This window comes from Trachemys scripta, chromosome 4 (assembly GCF_013100865.1).
Source record: "Trachemys scripta elegans isolate TJP31775 chromosome 4, CAS_Tse_1.0, whole genome shotgun sequence".
Lineage (NCBI taxonomy): Eukaryota > Metazoa > Chordata > Testudines > Emydidae > Trachemys > Trachemys scripta.
This window is the reverse complement of record NC_048301.1, coordinates 67,480,472-67,503,161: the sequence shown is the minus strand read 5'-3', so window position 1 is coordinate 67,503,161 and position 22,690 is coordinate 67,480,472. Positions and strand designations below refer to the sequence as shown.

Genomic DNA, 22,690 nt, shown 5'->3' with positions numbered 1-22,690 from the left:
TCTAAATTTAGCTTCCACAATCTGGACTTCTCTCTTTGACCCCATATACAGTTGGTACCAACATCCCCACGACCACAGGCTGCTCTCCAGCATAGACAGCAAATGTGAAAAACCAGGACAGGGGGTTGAGGGTAAGAGGTGCCTACATAAGAAAAAGCCCCAAATATCTGGACTTCCCCTATAAAATTGGGACATCTGGTCACCCTTCTCTAACATGAACTAGAAAGTTTATCTACATGTTTTATGACGTGCAAGGAGCTTTGTAACACTGATTTAACCACAGAACAGGTATTAACCCGAGCCCCTAGGATAACTGGACTCGGCACAGCCCTACGCAGCCGGACAGCGCGTGCCATAGAAGATGGCAGCGCCCACAGGCCGAGAAGAACGCTGGGCTCCCCGGGAGGCTCCACCCCATAGGAACAGGAGACCGGAAGTGTCCCTCAATGAAGTCGCTCCGGGTGTGTGCCCGCCGGAAGCGTGTGTTGGTGCAGCAGGGTGTGGGGGCTGCAGCGCGGCGGGTTCCTACTGCCGGAGAGAAGCCAGCGTTCCGCTGCGGGCCCAGGCGCAGACAGGTCGGGGGCGGGGAGGTGGCTGCGGAACCCCACGCGCGGTTCTCTGTATGGGGGCAGGGGATTGCGCGGGGCTGCTGGAACATGGCGCCTCCTCGAGCGCCCAGCCCCGGCATCCCACCGCTGCAGACCCCAAATGTGGCCCGCCCCAGGAATCCCCGCGGGGGGTCTCCCCGCGCCCCGCCAGGTGTGCGCGGTGGTGTCGTGCTGCTCCCGGGCTGCGGTAGTGCCGGGTTGGCCGGCTGCCAAGGGCAGGGTTTACAAGGGGGTGTTTCCTCCTCGTGCTTGTGGGGTCTAGAGCAGCCTGCGGGGTGTCTCATGTTGGTCTCTCTCTGCTGATGCGTACAGCTGTTCCCCGGATCTGGGCTGGGTGCGGGGGTTTGGTGCTGCCTGGCTCCTCCCACATGGTTGGCTTGCAGGATCGGGGCCACAGGCTTCAGTCCTGCAAACAGTTAGACACGTGTAACCGTGCAGGGCGCGAGTCCTTCCAGTGAAGTCAGTGCTACGCACATCTGCAGGTACTCACATGCTTTAAACTGTTTGCAAGACTGGACTATTAGAACCCCATCCTGCAAATGAGTGGCTTTCCAGGTTTAGCTTTGCACACTCGGGGACATAGGACTGTAAGGGACCCTGGGTCATTGAGTTCAACCCCTGCCAAAGTAGGTGGCATCATCAGATGGTCCCATTCATCAAACTCCATCTGTAAACTATTTACACTGGAGGACATTGAAGTGAATGGGGCTACATATGGGTGCATGTTCACCTTGTACTATCAGGACCTATATTACTTAGGGCAGATCTACAGTTAAAACGCTGCACCGCTGCAGTACTTAAGTGAAGATGTTCTTGAGCTGATGAGAGAGCTGCTTCTGTCAGTCTAGTTAAGCCACCTCTGAGACAGGTTGTAGCTGTATTGACAGGGGAAGCTCTCCTGCCGACATAGTGCTGCCTACACTGGACGTTAGGTTGTATAACTACATGGCTCAGGGGTGTGGATTTTTCACACCCCTGACCAATGTAGTTATATCGATGTAAGTCTGTAGTTTAGACCTGGCCTAAAGGTATGCCTACACTTAATATGGTACAGCTGTGCCACAGTAGTGCTTCAGTGTAGACACTACCTATGCTGACAGGAGAGGTTTTCCTGTTGGTGTAGGTGATCCACGTCCCTGAGAGGCAGTAACTAGGTTGATGAAAGAATTCTACATGGGGATTTAGGCTGTCTTAACAGTGCCGCTCAGAGGTGTGAATTTTTCACATCCCTGACCAACTTACTTAAACTGACCTAATTTTCTAGTGTAGATCAGGCCTTAGGTCCCCAGCAGAAAGGTGTTGGGATCCAAGGAATTACTGCTGTACAAGATCATAGAAGTACTTCTAATGTACATATATTCACTGATGAAGTACAAATGGATGTTCCCCAAACACATACATTATGGTAGCACTTACCAAAGCTTTGGGCACATCCCTGTCTGTCTGGAGGGGTGTGGATGGACCTCCCAGTTGTTTTGCGGAGTCTTCTCTTTGATTTTAAAAACAGGTCAAAAGTGTAAACTGCCCCAATCATTTTAATGGGTGATAACATAGATGCTGGTGTTGAGGCTTTAAATGTTAACATTGTGAACTATTATGTTGTTCATCAAAATAGAAGAATATCATGAGAATTTCAGTTACATGGGCCTTTAGCAGCACTTGTTGGGGTTGAAGGAGTGGGACATGAGCTTTCAGAAGTTTGAGAAATACTGGATTCTGGACCAAATTCTTTTCTTAGTTACACTGATGTAAATGAGTGGAATTACTCTAGATTTTGGTGTAATTGGTGTAACCAAGACCTGAATTTAGACTCATTAGCATTTAACACACCAATGCTCCAGGGTATGTTATTTGCTTTGATTCCTGATTTACTCCTGAATAGAATCCAGTACACTTTAAAAATTCCATATTGCTTTTATGATCCTGAGCTGTACTTAGATCTTTGTCTGAATAGTGGCAGTTTCATTTTCTTAATTTTATATTAAAGAAATTTTGAATAAATTAGAACATAAGAACATAAGAATGGCTGTACTGGGTCAGACCAAAGGTCCATCTAGCCCAGTATCCTGTCTACCGACAGAGGCCAATGCCAGGTGCCCCAGAGGGAGTGAACCCAACAGGCAATGATCAAGTGATCTCTCTCCTGCCATCCATCTCCACCCTCTGACAAACAGAGGCTAGGGACACTCTTCCTTACCCATCCTGGCTAATATCCGTTAACAAACTTAACCTCCATGAATTCTTAAACATCTATTCTTCATCTGTCCTGCTTTTTTCTTTGCAGTCTATAAGAAAATTCTGCAATGCCATTTTGAGTGGGTGAAGTGGAAGAGGATGAAAAATGCCCAGACAAACAGTAGTGACAGTTACTGTGGCCACCCTGTTGGGCATTGCAGTCGGGGGTCTGGTTTTGTGGAAAGTAAGCCGGCGTCGGAAAGAAAAGGTCTGTGGTGGTGGTAACCAAGTTGGAGCTCTGAGAAGGTCAGGAGATGAGGAACTGACGGAAGTGGAGGAAAAGGAGTTGCATTCGTGTGTCAGTTCTCCCATCATTTCCTGGGTAGAGCAGATCCTTGGTGCAGAAATAGTGATAGTTTCACAGGCAGAGGAGTGGGATCGAGTGGAACCATTACTGAAGAAGGAGCTGCAGAGGTGGCCAGTCCTTGGGATTGACTGCGAGTGGGTAAGTGTTTGATCAAGGAAAATCTGTCCTCCAGCCTCCTAGGGCAAAGGCAGAGAATTGATGAGGCTTTGAATATTTCTTGTGCCAACACCATTGGGTTACCTAGGGAGGTGGTGGAATCTTCTTTCTTAAAGGTTTTTAAGGTCAGGCTTGACAAAGCCCTGGCTGGGATGATTTAGTTGAGGATCGGTTCTGCTTTGAGCAGGGGGTTGGACTAGATGACCTCCTGAGGTCCTTTCCAACCCTAATATTCTATAATTCATTTCTGGTTTAAGTAGTTAGAATGGACACACCAGAAATGACTCTTGAAATTGCCTGTGCAGTTACCACCAGGGAACCCAATAAGGGTCTATTGATTTTGATTTTAATAAAAACTTAAATTAACTGAGCATGGATTTGAAGTTTATTGAGATAATCATTTGTTAAACTTTTGGAATAACTCTTAACATATTCTATTGATGGAATTATAACTGTTTTTGATTGGCTAGATGCTATATATTTGTACAGTGTTTCTTTCAAGGTAACTTACTAGAATTGTATTAATTTAGCCTTATATTTTTAAGGCGTTTACATATTTTAAAAATTATAACTAATTAAAAATTAAAATTAAACGAAAAAATTAAAAATAAACGAAAAGAGGAGAAATTGCAGCTATTTATAAATGAACATGTAAAATATTGGACCTAACAGAACGTGACATTCCCAGAAGAGGGCCAGCACAAGGTCTATTTAAGTGTTCACAACTGGCTTTCAGTGGGATTTAAGTGATGTCTAGATCTTGGGCTGGCCCTCTTCTGAAGAGTGAATTTCACCTACACTGCATACATTAACTAAGCTAAGGGGGGAAAAAGGACTGAATGGTGAGATCTGTTAGGCTGTGAAATAGTCACCCAAGGAAAATGGGGGAAGCCACTTTGCTTGTGTCTCTTAAAATTAGACTTGATACTGCACTAGAGAATATACTGTATGAAACAATGCTACAGTGGACAGGGGTTCTCAGGACAAATTATTTGGTGGCCTCAGAGTGCATCCACCAACTCTTGCTGGTGGCTGCTCTCACACTTTTCTCTAAAATACTTAATTAGCTTTAGGAAAAACAAATAAATATGCACATATACAGGGCCAAATCATTGTAATTTATTTATTGCTAGCTAGTAAGTCTCTTGTGAAAAGGGATATTAACGAATATACAAATCCGCTGTGAAAAGTGAGACCTACTCAGCCCCGGCAAGCCTGGGGACGAATTAAGCCCTGGATGGGGGCTGGGGGAGGCAGTGAGTGGGTTGGAGCCTGAAGCCCGGTGTCCAGAGGATGGGGCCTGCCACTACGTGGCTGGAGCCTGGAGCCCTGTGGCCTAAGCCTCACCGCCCCTGGGAAGGTGGGGAACTCACTGGCTGCCTGCTTCTCCAGCATTGTGCCCTAGGTGTCTCCAGAGTTGGGCAGGGCCCAGCCCCAGCAGCCAACACCAAGGCAGTGCATCCAGGCGCACCAAGGAGAGGGAGGGGCCACTACTTTGCCTCTCAACCACAGCCCAGTATGCTGTGGCCGCAAGAAAAGGCCCTGGTGGCCGCATTTGAGAAATGCTGGACTAGATCACTTAATAGGTCTTTTCTGTATGTAATGCCTACGATTCTGTTGTGATTTGTTCTGTATCCAGACACTAATACTCTAATGCCAGTGCTCTTTGGTTCTTTGGTTTCAGGTGTCAGTGGAAGGAAAAGCCAGTCCTGTATCCCTCTTACAGATGGCCTCTTCCAGTGGCTTTTGCATTCTTGTTCGATTGCCCAGGTTGGTCAGCAGTGGACAGACTGTCCCAAAATCTTTACTGGACATCTTGGCAGATAGCACTATATTAAAAGTTGGGGTCGGATGTTGGGAAGATTCTTGCAAGCTACTTCAGGACTATGGCCTTGCAGTCAAAGGGAGCGTAGACCTCCGGTACCTCGCAATGAGACAGAGGTGCGTATCCATAGACAACAGCAGTGTACTTGGGGTGTACAATTTTAATTGGAAATCTTAAAAAATGAATTTGACTCTGATGAAGGATGCTACGTTGGTAGTCCTGGATTTGTCCTTAGAACAGTTATGGCCTGGGTAGCAGCAGTGCAAGCCTCCTCTTTCCCCCCGCCCTTGCAGTATGCCTCAAACTATGACCCAGGCAGACCAACTCTTCTGGGGATAAGGGACTAGAGTCTCCATTCAGTTCTTGCGCTCTGTGCTGAGGTTGTGAGTATGGAAGCCAAGTAGTGCCAATTGAGGTGGTGGTTTTTGTAATGAGGGCATCTATTAGGAACTCAACTTGGATACTTCCAAGCAGGGTGTGTATATAGTAACGGTGAGCCACTGGGTAGAAATTTCAAACTAAACTAGTATTGAATTGTCAGAGAGTCTTGATAATTAAGACAAAGACCTAAAAGAGGCAGAAAGGGAAACACACCTGGTCTCCATATACAGTAGACTGTTTTTTCTCTCCATCTTCTAGGGTGTACTACTCATTTTATCCTCTCTGAAAGGGTCTTGCAGACCCATTCTGAGTGCTTATGGGCTCTCACGCCATGGAAAACACTGGTTATATCATAATCAGGTGAACAGCCTTCTCAGACTGGCTCCATATCGAACAGCCAGGATTTGAAACGTTGCCTGTCACCATTTACACCATATACATAAACACGGCAACTTAACTGTTCATTTATCTGCATGGTGACTAGTGAAAGGAAAGTTAAACTTCAAATATTGGAGACCCTATCTTCCTTCCTCTCACCTAAATATTTGCATTTGGCCTACATTGCTTTCGGAGGAGGAGAGGGCAAACTGACATGCATATTGTATAGTGCTCAGTGATCAAGGAAGACCCACAAACAAATTCTAGCTATGCAAATTGAGTGGTCAGCAGATGAGTGGAAAGAGATGATTATCAGACTTCTTGAGAAATGTACAAAATTAATCAGCTTTTAATTTTCTCCTTTAATAATTCTGTTTCCAGTGAAACATTAAAGATACAACAATATTTTCTAATGTTACTTTCATGTTAAAGAAATAAAGTTATAACCTTTTGCCTAGAAATACTCCTCAATTGCAATATTTTACAGGCCTTTGTCCTGTGTAACTGATTTGGGGTGTAAGTCTGTTGGCCTTGTGCCACTTCTTTAGCAACCATGATTATTAGAGAACATGGAATCCTTGAGTCTTTCATTGGGCAGTTGAAATGTGTATTTTCTGATTCTTCTCCTCTAAAGCAGTGACTGGATCTCTCATTTCTCAGCAAATTGTAGCCCATTCCTGGCCATTTGATCTAGTGGCATTTCAATTCCATACAGCAAACTTGCCCGTTACTGTAGGATATCTCTCCTTTTCATTCAGAGGCAGACAGCTGATGGAAAGATCCCAACTCTTTCTCTCAAAAAGAAATTCTTAGATTCTGTAATGATCTAGTGTCTGTATTATGTGAAACAGCTTCAAGAGGGAATTGGTAACATTCATGCTTGAGATCTTCTGCTCCAAAACTAACCAGTAACCAAAAGAAGCAAGAGCTATGCTAGCTTAGCCAGTAAAGCTTATAGATGAGCAGGTGTCCTGTTCCTATAGTGGTCACTGACATACACATCATCTAATCACACACTTCAGTAGTTCCTCTTGTTCAAATAGATTCAGGGTGGATGCAAACATTTTTCAATTTGATTGGTGCTTTTATCCATTTATTTGCTTTTGTTTGTTAAACTGAAGGAAGGATCTGCTCTGTAATGGACTCAGCCTCAAATCTCTAGCTGAGAACATCTTAAACTGCCCACTCGACAAATCTCTTCGCTTGCGCTGCAGCAACTGGGAGGCAGAAGAGCTGACTCAAGACCAGGTGTGTCTTCTGATTGTAGTTATTCTTTTGTGAGGAGGAATAGTCTTGTGGCTAAAGGACAGGATTTGGAGTCAAGAGATCTGGGGTCTGTTCTAGCTCTGCCACAAGCTCAGTGTGTGACTGGTCCAGATGTTTCATCTCTCTCCACCTCAGTTTCCCTCTCTTTAAATGGGGATAATTTCCTATTTTGGAGGTGGTGGGGGGGGGGGTTTCAAGGCTTAATCTTTGGAAAGCTGTTTGACATATTTGGATATAAGGGGATTGAAGTGCCAAGTATTATCTGTATTCATAGGCAAGCGCCAAGGACCTGGTGATTGTTGATCTGTGAGGGTTTTGGGAGTGGTCTGTATCTAGTTTGGAGATTGAGTCTTGAAGGTGCTGAGCACGCTCATCCTGATTCAGCAAAGTCCTTGAGCACCTGCTTAACTTCAAGCACGTGAGTAATCACATAGACCTGAATGGAACCACTCATGCGTAACTTTAAGCAGATGCTCAAGGACTTTGCTTGATGAGAGCCTGTGTGCTCAGCCCCTTCAGGACTGAGCCTATAATGAGCAGATTATCATTGAGCTTTTGGAGCACAGGGAGGTAAATATAAAAAGGTGTGTCTACCTTTGAAGTCAGTCAGTCTGAGTGATCATTTTGAGTGGTGTAAAATGGACAGGATTACATTTTGTCTTTTGAGCTCTGCTTGTCCTTCACTCTTAAATTGACTTTGTAGCAATCTACAATATAATACCTTCTGGCTCCCTCTAGGGGTCAACTGGCTACACTGTAGATTACTGGAAGGGCTTCAGGTTGCATTATTAAGAGGAGGGTCTGTGGTTCTAGGTAGGGAACACTAGAGGCTCCCAGACCCTTATTTCGGCGCTCAGTGCTGGAACTCTGTGTAAGTGCCTAAGTCAAATAAATGCTGCTCCCTCTTTACGTAGAAATGATGTTTCACATTGCTGTGTTGGGGGATCTTGTCTCAGGTCCTCACAAGGTGTTAGCCCTCCTTCTGCACAGTAACACAGAGCTCTGGCTCTTTTCCCCAGGTCACTTATGCTGCCAAGGATGCCCAGGTCTCAATGGCTCTGTTTCTCCATCTGCTGGGATTTTTCTTCATCCCTGCTGCATCTGGAGGTGAAAATGCTGTTGTTGCTTGGGCAAAGGTACTGGGCAAGTGCCAGGGCTTGATGGATGTCCCATTCAGAGGAAGAAGTAGCAGCAGTCTAGGAGATGATGGAAATGGAGAGGTGGACTCCCAGCAGAAACCAAGGAATCGGAAGTCTGCAACTAATGGCCAGTCCCCAGTAAATCAACAAGTGAAGGATCCCCGCAAACAGAAGCGAAAGCCCCTTGGTGTGGGATATTCTGCAAGGTAATTGCATGAGCCTTTTTTACTATATGCACCGTAACTAAATTTGCAAAGACAGGATTTTGATTGATACTTCCACCCCTGCTCATTATGGTTATGCACATTCACTATTGCTGGTTTTCAATAGCTAACCCTGAGAGTTACATTTAAGATATAAGTGATGGAAAAAATGAGTCAGATACATTTACCAAAGATAAAAGAAAGCTCAAGATCATTCTGATGCTATAGAGGTCCTAACCCACTGAGCGCACCTCAGAGCAATATGACATTTGCCATTCTGCTTTCTAAAATAGGGATATAATCAGGTATAACTTGACTGCCTCAGAGCTCAGGAAGGAAAATCTCTGGTCTGCACCTAAGCAGAGCATTTCACAGTTGGCCAGGCAGGATGGATAATGCTAGACTGAGGGGTCGTTTTCTTCGCAGGCACCAGCTGTTAACTATTGCTGGAGGCAGGATACGAGACTTCAACCAATTGTCTGATCTGATCAGGCAAATCCTAAATTCTTATGTAACAATGGAATCTGACTGTCTGGAATGTCAGTTATTTTATTTACAATGTTTTTAAATTTAAACAAGTTAGATAAACGATGCAGAATTGATATGCCTGTTTTTAAATTTAATTTGGTTATATCAGAGATTTTATATACACAAATATGGGGAGTTAAACAACTTCAGTCATAGCCAAATGAAAAGGAAAAATAGACATTTCAACATTAACTTTCTCCTTTAAGATTCTCAGGTTAGCTGTGGGGGAGATAATTTTAATGGAGCCAGAAAACTGATTAATTAGTATTCTTTAACAATTAAAATAGAAATAACAGTGTTCTGTTACTTACATGTGATTTTCTCTGGTCACTTCATATTTCCAGGAAACATTTTGAGCCAACATCAAACAGCCCAAGAAGGGCTCAGCCCCCTAGGAAAAACTAAGTAGCTGATCGAACAGAATTCTAAGCTAAATCCAGGCTGTTGTCTGTATTTGATAATTTATTTATTTTTTTAAAACAAGAAAGTTCCTTCATTAGAGACACTTAAAACTAGTCAAGACAAAGTGCTGGAGAACATATTGTAGGGAATAATCCTTCCCTGGTCTCTAGGGTTAGATTAGATGTGATTCAAAAGATTTTTTCTGTTGCTGATTTCTAGGAGAATGTTTGTTTTCATTTGAAAAAAAAAATTCTCGATCCATAAATCACTCAGATGACACCTTTGACTGAGCTGTCACTCCTGCCTCTCCATTTATTTTCTGTATGCTCTATCTTGGCTGGCCAGGCTAAACAATGTCGTCTTTACTACAAAAAATTTCCACCAGTGCTTACTACCAGTTCACCTGAACTGCTGATAATCACTGGTAGGAGCCTTAGAATAGACAAATCCCAGCATCTTCCTGTGTTTTTTTTATCACCATGCACTGGTGGAAATATTTTTGTCAAATTCCCTACTGTAGAGACGGTATGAATTACTGAATAATTTAAATGTGTGCAAGAGTTCTTGGCCTGATGCTTCTTGTGATAGCAGTTCAACTCAGGGAATGCTTACTGCTGTGATCACACTGGTGCTGGTGAATAGAGTAAGGCTTGTAGGGGAAGGAGCACTTTGCACTACAACAGTAGCTATCCAGGGGGTTATTTAAACAGAAGTTAAAAGGTACAGTGACTAAAGTGAAATCCCTGCAAGCCTCATGGGTGCTTTTTAAAGACACCATAATAGAGGCCCAACTTCAATGTATACCCCAAATTAAGAAACACAGTAAAAGAACTAAAAAAGAGCCACCGTGGCTTAACAACCATGTAAAAGAAGCAGTGAGAGATAAAAAGACTTCCTTTAAAAAGTGGAAGTCAAATCCTAGTCAGGCAAATAGAAAGGAGCATAAACGCTGCCAAATTACGTGCAGAATGTAATAAGAAAAGCCAAACAGGAGTTTGAAGAACGGCTAGCCAAAAACTCCAAAGGTAATAACAAAATGTTTTTTAAGTATATCAGAAGCAGGAAGCCTGCTAAACAACCAGTGAGGCCTCTTGATGATTGAGATACAAAAGGAGTGCTTAAAGACGATAAAGTAATTGCGGAGAAACTAAATGGATTCCTTGCTTCAGTCTTCACGGCTGAGGATGTTAGGGAGATTCCCAAACCTGAGCCGGCTTTTGTAGGTGACAAATCTGAGGAACTGTCACAGATTGAAGTGTCACGAGAGGAGGTTTGGAATAAATTGATAAACTTAACATTAACAAGTCACCGGGACCAGATGGCATTCACCCAAGAGTTCAGAAAGAACTCAAATGTGAAGTTACGGAACTATTAACTAAGGTTTGTAACCTGTCCTTTAAATCGGCTTCTGTACCCAATGATTGGCAGTTAGCTAATGTAACGCCAATATTTAAAAAGGGCTCTAGAGGTGATCCCGGCAATTACAGACCGTCTAATGTCGGTACCGGGCAAATTAGTCGAAACAATAGTTAAGAATAAAATTGTCAGACACCTAGAAAAACATAAACTGTTGAGCAATAGTCAATGTGGTTTCTGTAAAGAGAAATAGACTCATAGACTTTAAGGTCAGAAGGGACCATTATGATCATCTAGTCTGACCTCCCGCATGATGCAGGCCACAAAGCCGTCCCAACCTTTTCCCTTGACTCTGCTGTTGAAGTCCCCAAATCCTGTGGTTTAGAGACTTCAATTAGCAGAGAATCCTCCAGCTAGCGATCCCTGCCCCATGCTGCGGAGGAAGGTGAAAAACCTCCAGGGCCTCTGCCAATCTACCCTGGAGGAAAATTCCTTCCCGACCCCAAATATGGCGATCATTAGAACCCCGAGCATGTAGGCAAGATTCTCCAGCCAGACCCTCATTGGCCATTATACTATTTACCAGCGATGGCACACTGTTCCTTGTCTTACTAATCTATTAGAGTTCTTTGAAGGGATCAACAAACATGTGGACAAGGGGGGATCCAGTGGACATAGTGTACTTAGATTTCCAGAAAGCCTTTGACAAAGTCCCTCACCAAAGGCTCTTAAGTAAAGTAAGTTGTCATGGGATAAAAGGGAAGGTCCTTTCATGGATTGAGAACTGGTTAAAAGACCGGGAACAAAGGCTAGGAATTAATGGTAAATTCTCAGAATGGAGAGGGGTAACTAGTGGTGTTCCCCAAGGGTCAGTCCTCGGACCAATCCTATTCAACTTATTTATAAATGATCTGGAGAAAGGGGTAAACAGTGAGGTGGCAAAGTTTGCAGATGATACTAAACGCTCAAGATAGTTAAGACCAAAGCAGACTGTGATGAACTTCAAAAAGATCTCACAAACTAAGTGATTGGGCAACAAAATGGCATAATGTAAAGTAATGCATATTGGAAAAAATAACCCCAACTATACATACAATATGATGGGGGCTAATTTAGCTACAACAAGTCAGGAAAAAGATCTTGGAGTCATTGTGGATAGTTCTCTGAAGATGTCTGCGCAATGTGCAGAGGCAGTCAAAAAAGCAAACAGGATGTTAGAGATCATTAAAAAGGGGATAGAGAATAAGACTGAGAATATATAATTGCCCTTATATAAATCGATGGTACGCCCACATCTCGAATACTGCATACAGATGTGGTCTCCTCATCTAAAAAAAGATATACTGGCACTAGAAAAGGTTCAGAAAAGGGCAATTAAAATGATTAGGGGTTTGGAACGGGTCCCATATGAGGAGAGATTAAAGACTAGGACTTTTCAGCTTGGAAAAGAGGAGACTAAGGGCGGATATGATAGAGGTATATAAAATCATGAATGATGTGGAGAAAGTGGATAAGGAAAAGTTATTTACTTATTCCCATAATACAAGAACTAGGGGTCACCAAATGAAATTAATAGGCAGCAGGTTTAAAACAAATACAAGGAAGTTCTTCACGCAGCGCACAGTCAACTTGTGGAACTCCTTACCCGAGGAGGTTGTGAAGGCTAGGATTATAACAGCGTTTAAAAGAGAACTGGATAAATTCATGGTGGTTAAGTCCATTAATGGCTATTAGCCAGGATGGGTAAGGAATGGTGTCACTAGCCTCTGTCTGTCAGAGGATGGAGATGGATGGCAGGAGAGAGATCACTTGATCATTGCCTGTTGGTCCACTCCCTCTGGGGCACCTGGCATTGGCCACTGTCGGCAGACAGGATACTAGGCTAGATGGACCTTTGGTCTGACCCGGTACGGCCATTCTTATATTCATCCCTGCTCCTGAGCAATTATCCAGCTTTGTTGCCACCGTTCTGCTCAGGGCCTCTTGGCTGGAAGATGCAGCACATCTTCTACCTCAGGCATTTAGTTTTAAAGGGGTGCTGTCAAAGTAAAGATATTGTTTGGAAAAAATAATTCCTTCCCTGTATTGCTGAAAACACCGGAGAACATCCAAACCAGATTTTAAACATATAGGTTACTTTTCACCGCTGAGAGTTGCTCACTTTTAATTCTGAAATGTAAACAAGCCTATTGTCAATGATAGCTCAACAGAGGGTTCAAAGTTCCCAGCTGCTGATCCGGGAAACAGCCAGTAGTTGTAGCCAGAACAGTCAGTCACTAAGGATTTTGCTGCCCTCAGTGACAGCCTGATCTGCCAGTATAGTGCTTGGCCCATAAATACATGTTGCTGAGGGCTAGAAGTGTGTGTACTCCTGGGGGCATTCGTCTGACTTGTATATAGATACATAGAGCTCAGTTTCTGGGGTCCTGTTTATTTTAATTGTCATGATGTTTACCCTGTTTCACAGAAAATCTCCCCTGTATGATAACTGCTTCCTGCATGCACCAGATGGACAGCCTCTGTGCACTTGTGATCGCAAAAAGGCCCAGTGGTACCTGGACAAGGGCATTGGAGGTATGTATGCCAGTCCTCATATTAGTCTGTATCTAGGAAAGAGATCTTTTCTTTGCCATGATATTGTTGGGTAAGAAATGATACTTTTGAGAAGGGGCCCAGGTCTGAACAGAGAGCCAATTACTGGAGATGTTGGGGGAAGGAATAAACAGGATGTGTCCCCCCACTTTGTGCATAATTCATTTAGCTTTCCACATGCAACTGTTAAAGGCCTCCCTCCCTGCCTCCATCCTTCCAGAGTTGGTGAGCACAGATCCATTTGTTGTGAAGCTGCAGTTCGAGCCCTCAGGACGTCCGGAGTCACAAGTTGATTACTATCTGACAGTCAAGGAGAACCTGTGTGTGGTGTGTGGCAAGAGAGAGTCCTACATCCGGTGAGTTTTTACACACTGCAGGGAAGAAAAATACATCTGGTAGAGTAAGACCTAGACCCTGATCAAGTTCAGTCTCTACCATAAGGAACTTTGTGTTATTTACCAGTGGGAGGTAAACTGGGACACAGTCATGCTTGTGTAGAATTCAGGGTGTATATCTCGGGTAGGCCGTAGCCATTCAAGGACCACATGATCATATGTAAGGGCTATGTTTTAGTCACGGGTATTTTTAGTAAAAGTCATGGACAGGTCAATAAACAAAGATTCACGGCCTGTGACCTGTCCATGACTTGTACTATGTACCCCTAACTAAAACTTGAGCCAGGGCACCGCAGGTGCTCCAGGGGAGGGTGGGGAGAGGGTGGGGTGCCACGGGTGCACCACGGGAGGGGGGAGGGGCAGAGAAGAGGGGGCGGGCCGGGGCGCCGCGGGCGCACCACGGGAGGGGGGAGGGGAAGAGAAGAGGGGGCGGGCCGGGGCGCCGCGGGCGCTCCATGGCGGGAGGGGAGAAGAGGGTGGGCCGGGGCACCGTGGGTGCTCCATGGGGGGGAGGAGAGAGGGCGGGCCGGGGTGTAGAGGGTGCTCCTTGGGGGGGTTGGGGGAGGAGGAGGGCTGGCAAGCTCCCTACCTGGCTCTGCGCAGCTCCCCGGAACCAGCCAGCATGTCCCTGCAGCTCCTAGGGGGAGGGAAGGCCAGGGGGGCTCTGTGCGCTGCCCCCACCACAAGCGCTCGTTCCACAGCTCCCATTGGCTGGGAATGCGCAGGCAGGGGCAGCGCGTGGAGCCCCCTGGTCCCTCCACCTAGGAACTGCAGGGACGTGCCAGCCGCTTATGGGGAGACCCCCCAAGGTAAGTGCTGCCCCCCACCCTAAACCTCTGCCCCAGCCCTGAGCCCCCTCTCACACCCAAACTACTGCTGCTGCTGGGGTGGGAAGGGAGGGGGGCACGGTGGCCCAAGACTGCCCCAGCAGTGGCCGGTGTGGCTGGCCCAGGGGCTGCCCAAGCTGCTTAGGAAGCCCCGGAACCAGCCACACTGGCCTCTGCAGAAGTCATGGAATCCGTGACAGACTCGCAGCCTTAATCGTATGTCTCTGGACAAGTTTCACATGGGAGAGAGGTTGACATTCCTTCCAGTAGAGAGCAGTTGTGTTTACTCTCACTAGAGAACAAGCTGTATTCAAACACAGGCTACATCTACACTAGGGGAGGGAGGGGGTCGATTTAAGATACGCAAATTCAGCTATGCGAATAGCGTAGCTGAATTCGACGTAATGCAGCCGACTTACCCCACTGTGAGGACGGCGGCAAAATCTACCTCTGTGGCTTCCCGTCGACGGCGCTTACTCCCACCTCCGCTGGTGGAGTAAGAGTGTCGATTCGGGGATCGATTGTCGCGTCCCAACGGGACGCGATAAATCGATCCCCGAGAGGTCAATTTCTACCCACCGATTCAGGCGGGTAGTGTAGACCCAGCCACAGAGTGCAGACTGCAGTCCAGCTTGTATAGGCTAGTGGTACACATACCTCCCCAGTTTAACTTTTTTCTCAATGAAAGAGAATAAAAAACCCTCTGTGATGTTTTGGGAACAACCAAGACCAGTAAGGGGTTCTGTCACTGCCCGCCCTTTAACTTTGGAGGCCTTTTTTGCTGTGCAGCTGTGGTTCAGATCCCTGACACCAGTAGCCAGCCCACAAGTGCATGCTCTCACCAGTCTAGTTACTCCTTGGGGTGTGACACCTTCCAGTTCAGAGTCTCCCCAAATCTGTACTTCTCAAGTTCTTAATTACCAGATACTCTGATTTTTCAGTTTGTCACCTGAGAAGGTGTAAAACCAGCCCACTGGATACCAGCTACTTTGGTATGCACGTTCCCCACAGCTTGCATGTGAGAGACTTGCTTGGGGTAAAAATAAACAAAAGGTTTATGTAATAGCAAAACCCCAGATTCAAATATAAGAATAAGGGAAAGCAAACCTATACAGGTTACACAGCAAATAAACATAAAAACAACCTCAGGCTTTTACTCTTCCATATTAGATAATATCCCTTTTATAATATAAGTTACCTTTTGCCATAAGACAGTTTCTCAGCATACCCACTACCTAGAGGTGGGATCCAGCGTTCATGGAGGGCGTCTCACCACAAGACTGTCCCTCAAGGTGTGGATAAAAAACCTGAGTCCCAAGCCCAAGTTTTTAAAGGTTTTTCCCCTTCTTTTTTTGTTTGTTTGTTTGTTCCTGTCAATGGTGACTCATGTATATTCAGAGCGGGGAAATTCCCTCTTGACTTGATAGCCCGGATGTCTCAATGTCTTTCCGTTAACTCTAATGACCCATCATAGTCTTTCCTGGGCTGGACAATGTATCATTACTTGAAGCCAGTTTCATGTAAACTTCAGGTTTGGGCGGTGCCCCTCCTTGCTTCACTGCTTAGCCCCCGCTGGGAGGTGTCGTTGAAGCTGTAGTATGGATTATTAACACAGTTTTCTATATTCACAAATACATAGCTCCATAACCATAGTCTGTACACACATCTCATAATAACCATCACATTCAGAATATAACAAGCTTTCATAAAAGACCTTATTCATTATACTTTTATAGTACAATAATATGGTATGCAATCATTTGGTTTAACTGATCATTTGGGGGATTTAAACCATCTGTTTTCCCTGTTGGTGTCCGGACCCTGACTGTCACACTTTTCTGTATGTAATCCTGTTGTTAGCATTTAAATGGCCCAGGTGAGCTGTGACACCTACATATCCATAAAGCTAATTGGTGTGGAGGAGGGTGAGTTCTAATCTTTACAGCTGCTATTGTTTAGCTAGGAGCAGTGTCCTGCAAGGCTACATGAACTGACCAGCAGCACGGTCACTTTATAGTGGGACAGCTGTGTCTCTGTAGCAGAAAAAGACAGACATATTTATAATTAAATGAAAGCTTCCAATTTCTGAAAAATTCATCCAAATACATCAGAAACTGTGGAGAGAATCTAAAACCCTTTGTGTGACCGTTGGGCTGTCTGGCTGCAGATTTCTTCTGGGTTAAGGGTGCTTTCTTCATAGATTTTCTGGGAAAGAATGTTGGAATGTTTTTACGGAGGCCTGTACAGTCTTGTTGCAAACTTTCCCAGTAGCCTTCGCTGTCCCTTGCAGCCCCCCGAGTCTAGGACAAGCAGGGCGCACACTTAGTTCTTTTCATCCCTTCAGATGTCATATGAGAGCCCAGGGCTTCATCAGCTTGATAAAAATCCTCATATGTCTACTAAGGCTGTGTCTACACTGTCACATTCAGGGCTAATTTAGTGATTCAGGGGTGTGAAAAAACACCCCCCTGAGCGACAAAAGTTTTATCACTGAAAAGCGCCAGTATAGACAGCACTTTATTGCCAGGAGCTACACTCCTGTCGATAAAGCTACCACCGCTCGTTCAGGGCGGTTATTTTTTATCACCGGGAGAGCGCGATAAAGTGTGAGTACACTGCCCATGTCACAGTGCTGCTGCGCTGTAATGTGGGCAATGTAGACATACCCTTGGCTTGCTCAGTAGTGATTTTGCAGTTGCTCATAACTTTATAAAATTTCATTCCACCCCTGAAGCCCTCATTGAGGGTAATATGCCACAGATGAAGGTTTTGATTAGACATATTCTTGATACTAAAATGACCCAGTATGGCCATTCTTATGTTCTTATGAACGTACACATTTTTGTCTTTAACTATGAATAAGCTCTGAAAAATACCTCTAAAATGGCACTGTGGGGTCATTTTGGGTTGTGGGGTGGGTTGTGATTAATTTTTATTGATTTTTATATGAAGAAAACAAACAACAGAAAGATAATTGACTTACAGCTTGTATATGTTTCAATATACTGTATGCTTTATGGGATTGCCCGTAGAATTCTGCCATCTTACTGTTCGTCAAATCTGCAAGACATAGACCTAACACATTAGGGTGGGGGTTAGAGAAGTAAAATAGGAGAAGACCTGTAACTAGGAAAGGGAGGGAAGACAGGGACTAGGAAAGGGAGCATTTAGGTGGAATGGAGGTTTGGCTTTCTTTGAGTAGTCGCAACATTTTTTATCTAAATGTATCTAAAAGCATGGCCCAAATTTCTTTGACTTCTTATACAGGGTTCCCTGTTGATTATCTCTCAGTAGCTTCCAGAGAAAACATACCTAGGTTAAAGAGGAGTTTTTTCTAATTGCCCTGCCTACAAGACTCATGCTGGGATCTGAAGGTCAAGCTGGGCTGCTTCTTTCTTGTTCATTATCACGAGTAATAAAGATTCTGTAGGCCATATTTTGCAGTTAGTTACAATTGTGCAATTCCTTTGTGCCCTCTGGGGATGCACAGTGTAGCTGAGGGTAGAAATTGTCCTACATTCGGAATTGGGCCCAGTCCTGCAAGCACTGAGACATCTGCCATACTTCACACATGAGTAGTCCCTTTGAGGTTAATAGGACTTCTCCTAGGAGTATCGTTAAACATATGCATAAGTACATGCAGGATTGGGGCTTTTGTTAGGAATTCTTTTGATGCACTGGCCAGGACAGAATCTAGTGATGTCTCTGCAGGGCTAACATTAGTAGAAAGCAAAAATACATTTCTGTCACTAAGGTCATCAGATTGGCCACGGAGTACACACAGAGAACTGATCCAATGCTATCTTTACAGGCGTTTTTCTGACGTTTTAAAAAAAATAACTTTAAAAGAGTGGATTTTCCCCCAACTCAAAAATAACCAAGATTATCCTCAGTCTTTACAAAAGCACCCCTGGGCTAAGACCAAATGTGGAAAGCTCCAGCTTCTGGGATGGTTCCTTTTCTATATCTGTCTTGAGGGATAGCTCACTGGTTTGAGCATTGGCCTGCTAAACCCAGGGTTGTGAGTTCAATCCTTGAGGGGGCCACTTGGGGATCTGGGGCAAAATAAGTACTTGGTCCTGCTAGTGAAGGCAGGGAGCTAGACTCAATGACCTTTCAAGGTCCCTTCCAGTTCTAGGAGATGGGATATCTCCATTAATTAAAATATTAATTAAAATTAAAATTCCATCGGGCGTGTAAGTTGTAGTTGATGGCAGCAGCCATCTGAAATCTTAGTTAAGACTGTTGCTATTTCCTTCCCAGGAAGAACATCGTACCTCATGAGTACAGAAGACACTTCCCCATCCAGATGAAGGACCACAACTCCCATGACGTTCTGCTGCTTTGCACTTCCTGCCATGCCATCTCCAATTACTATGACAATCATCTCAAGCAGCGGCTGGCTGAGGAGTTCGGTGCCCCTATTGGCTGCGAGGAAGGGGTGCGCCTGCTGGAGGACCCCCTGCGAAGGCAGGTCCGGTCAGGGGCCAGGGCTTTGCTGAATGCAGACAGCCTGCCTGACACCAGGAGGGAGGAGCTGCTGCAAGGAATCAAGGACTTCTTTAACACAGAGACCATTACATCAGAGATGCTCCAGGAAGCAGCAGGCCTGGAAACCAGGTATTACAAGAGCCCAGTGACTAGGCCTAGTGTTTCAGCCATCTGTGTGTGCGCATATGTATATTTATGTATTTAGACTTCAGTTACAGAAAAAGACACCTCGCCAAGGCCCTAGGTGCCCTGATACATAAATAGTACAACAGCAACAAAAATCCCAGCAGCATTGGTAGAGCTAAGTAATAGGCCTATTTTTCCCCCAAGCTCCTTTAAAAATACCTCCTGTTATTTTAATCTCCCTGTAAAACCAGGGCCAGAGTTTAACAAACTGGGTGTTTACACAGCGCGTTACAAACACAGTGCTGCAGAGCTCCGTGCAGGCACAGGGAACCCCCAGCACCGATACACCTGTGAGATTGGGGCTATAGATTACAATGTGTTTCCTGCGGTGAGATGCTTACAGTCTCTCACTCAGGGTGTGGGGAGTAGTCGGGTGGACAACTCTGTTGGCCCAGCCTGCCTAGTTGAGCCTTGTGTTTGTCAAGTGCTTTGGGTGTGAGGGCGCCCAGCACATCACGGTATTGGGAGCTTTGGGAGACCGAGAGTCCCATAATGGGCTTGCAATGAAACCAACCCCCCTTGTGTCTTGGCAGGATTTGTAATGAGAGCTACATGCCGCATGGGCTGAAGGTGGTGCAGTGCTTCGCCAAAGGGGGGCTGCGCTCACTCATGGAGCTGGAGAGGCGCTGGCGGCAGCACTTTCTGGACACCATGCAACCGAAGCATCTCCCAAAGCGGTGGTCAGTCAACCACAATCATGGGAAGCTGATTCGAAAATATGGGGAGGACCTTTGGATCGAGCTGTCGTGAAAGTGACTCCAGACAGCAACTGGAAGGACTATTTGACTTTCATCTCCCTGTTGGAACTGCAAGCTCCTGGGTGCAGGATGGCCCAGGGAGACTCCCATTGTCAGCAGTGGCTCTGCTGAGACTCAACAACACTACCAATGGTTAAATCATGTGACTTCAATGTTAAAAGGTGGTTTGGAATTTTTAACCCTAGTCTGAATGGAGCTGCTTGGTTCTTCACCATCTTGTTCTACAGAGATGGGGCCCTCATGTATGCAGACATGAGCCCCTCCACTTTTATTAGACTGTTTCAATCCACAGTGGATGTGCTAAGGAGACTTCTCCTCTGCTCAAAGTGACCATACAAAAATTGACACTTTCCTAACTGTTCTGACCCCCTGCCATCTTTGGGGAGAGATGAACAGGGCAGATTCTGCCAGAGAGAGGTTATATCAGCATGAATTTGTGATGACCAGCATCCCCTGAGAGGTGTGTTGCATCCAGTTCGTCCACCTAAGCACCATGGAGGGCTTCTTCACATGGGATATGAACCTGTTTGTTGTTTCCAAGCGCTACTGTGGACTGATCCCCTTCATCTCATGGTTGCACCTCCAAATTAATCCCCAATTCTGCCCCCACCCCTTGCTTTCGGTGCAGGCCAGCTGCACCTGGGTTAGCTTTTCTCGGAGGAAACCTTCTGTAATGATGCAGGGACTCACCCCTGCGGCGCCTCCTGCTAGTCGTCTTGGGAATTAGCTCTCCAGCCTCCGGAGCGCCCTCTACAGGCCGGTGTCCCGCTGCCGCTTGGCCCCCCAGGTCCCTCCTTGGACATGGTGCCCCTTGTGTTTGGGGCGCTGCCCCCTGGCAATACCCCTGCAGTCTCAGGGTCTCCCCACCCAGGGGAACCCCCACCTCCTATCCCCACCTTGTCTCAGTCATGGGCTATTGCCAGTCACCATCTAGCCCCCTTTCACTGGGGCTGACTGCAGTCAGTATAAGCCAGTCATCATAGGCAAGGGAGGTTTTGACTTGCTGCCTTTCCCTGCAACCCAGTACCTCCAGGGGCCTTGAACAAGGCCCTGCAGCTGGGGAGTTGCTGGCCCAGAGCTCCCCAGCTCCTCTGGCCTTTCCCCAGCCCTGCTTCACTCCAGTACCCTTTAGCACTCAGGCAGCTAGGTCCATCTCCCTCCTCAGCTACAGAGAGACTGCTTGCTCCTGGCCCACTGCCCTCTTATAAGGGCCAGCTGGGCCCTCATTAAGCCAGCTACAGCTGTGGCTGCTTTCCCAATTAGCCCAGCTTTCAGAGCTGCTGCCCTCCCCAGGGCTGCTTTTACCACTGCAGCCCTCCCCAGGGCTGCTTGTACACTTCCAGGGCCGGAGCGGGGTGATCATCCCGCTACACCTTCCCTAAAGAGACATTCCTGTTTCATGGACGGGATTCCAATGTGAAGAAACAGCACTTCTGTCTTACTGAGAACTGGGTCAGAATTGCAGACAGGTCTCTCAGCCTTCTGATGGCTGCTGCTGCATCTTGAGGAAAAGTGACTCTGTCAGTGTGGGAGCACGAACGGTCAGAAATCTATTTCAGAACAAAACAAAACACCTTTTAGACACACAGCATGTGTCTATAAAAATGTTACTTCCCAATACAATCTTCCTGTGTAGACACTCTGATGAATAGCTTTTGGCAAGCACCCTCTCACATCACTCTGAAATGGGGTCAGCTGTCTTACAGAGGACGTGGAGGGAAGAAAAGGCGTTTTCAGAGAAGCAGTATTTTCTAGGCATCTGTGCACATAATTGGAAGCCAGGAGCCCCAGAGCGCTAATCCTGGCTTTGACACTGACTTGCTGTGTGGCCTTGAAAAAGTCACATAACTTATCTGTGCCTCAGTTTCCCATCTGTAAAATGGGGCTAATAATACTTACCTACCTCACAGGGATGTTGAGGCTTAATTCATTAATGTTTGTAAAATGCTTTGAAAATGTAAGCTACACTTCTACCCCAATATAACGCGACCCGATATAACACTAATTTGCATATAATGCGATAAAGCAGTGCTCTGGGGGGGCAGGGCTGCGCACTCCGGTGGATCAAAGCAAGTTCGATATAACGCAGTTTCACCTATAACGCGGTAAGATTTTTGGCTCCAGAGGACAGCGTTATATTGAGGTAGAGGTGTATTATGTGAGGGTTAATTATTACTGTTGATTTTTAAATGTTCTTGGCTTTCATGTTTCTGCCTGGTGCTAGATTTTAGTTGTATTTAACGTCTTTTAAATAAAAAACCCTTTTTCTAACTGTTCTGACCCCTCTGCTATCTTTGGTGAGAGATGAACGGGGCAGATTCTGCCAGAGGTTATATCAGCATGAATTTGTGATGACCATGTTTCTCACAAGTGGTGAAGTCATGCTTGAATTACACAGCTCCTTTCAAACAAGTTTCAATAAAACCTTTATACCGCATCACATTTTTCTGCATATGACCCGCTTCTTGCAGAATACTAGTCTGGAAAAGTCTGAGGGTTTTATTATTTTTAATGGGTAAAATCCTGGCCCCATTTAAGTCAATGACAAACCTTCAATGGAGACAGGATTATTTTCACCCTCCAGTGGGAGCACTTTATGTAGTAATTCTCCTGTAGGAAGGATGTCTTAGTGGATAGGGTACTAGACTGGGACACAG

General features: G+C 45.6%; 1 protein-coding gene across 2 annotated transcripts; it reads left to right on the top strand.

Annotated features, from left to right (window-relative positions):
• The first annotated feature begins 467 nt into the window (after positions 1–467).
• Positions 468–21,931, top strand: EXD2 (exonuclease 3'-5' domain containing 2). Of its 2 annotated transcripts, none has more exons than XM_034769336.1 (9): positions 468–575; positions 2,893–3,288; positions 4,991–5,076; positions 7,012–7,138; positions 8,176–8,501; positions 13,252–13,358; positions 13,597–13,732; positions 18,862–19,218; positions 19,809–21,931. In XM_034769336.1, the coding sequence occupies exons 2-9, from the start codon at positions 2,950–2,952 to the stop codon at positions 20,023–20,025; spliced, it is 1,695 nt and encodes a 564-aa protein (XP_034625227.1). In that variant the 5' UTR covers positions 468–575; positions 2,893–2,949; the 3' UTR covers positions 20,026–21,931. The 2 variants fall into 2 exon arrangements, with proteins under 2 accessions (XP_034625227.1, XP_034625226.1); XM_034769335.1 differs by having other exon boundaries at positions 4,991–5,247.
• The last annotated feature ends 759 nt before the right edge of the window (positions 21,932–22,690 follow it).

Bases quoted from the DNA above. Each gene is read 5' to 3' on its own strand.
- EXD2 (XM_034769335.1), top strand. From the start codon at position 2,950: ATGCCCAGACAAACAGTAGTGACAGTTACTGTGGCCACCCTGTTGGGC. The intron at 8,502-13,251 runs GTAATTGCATGA...CCTGTTTCACAG, and splicing joins GGTGTGGGATATTCTGCAAG to AAAATCTCCCCTGTATGATA. The intron at 13,359-13,596 runs GTATGTATGCCA...CCATCCTTCCAG, and splicing joins CCTGGACAAGGGCATTGGAG to AGTTGGTGAGCACAGATCCA.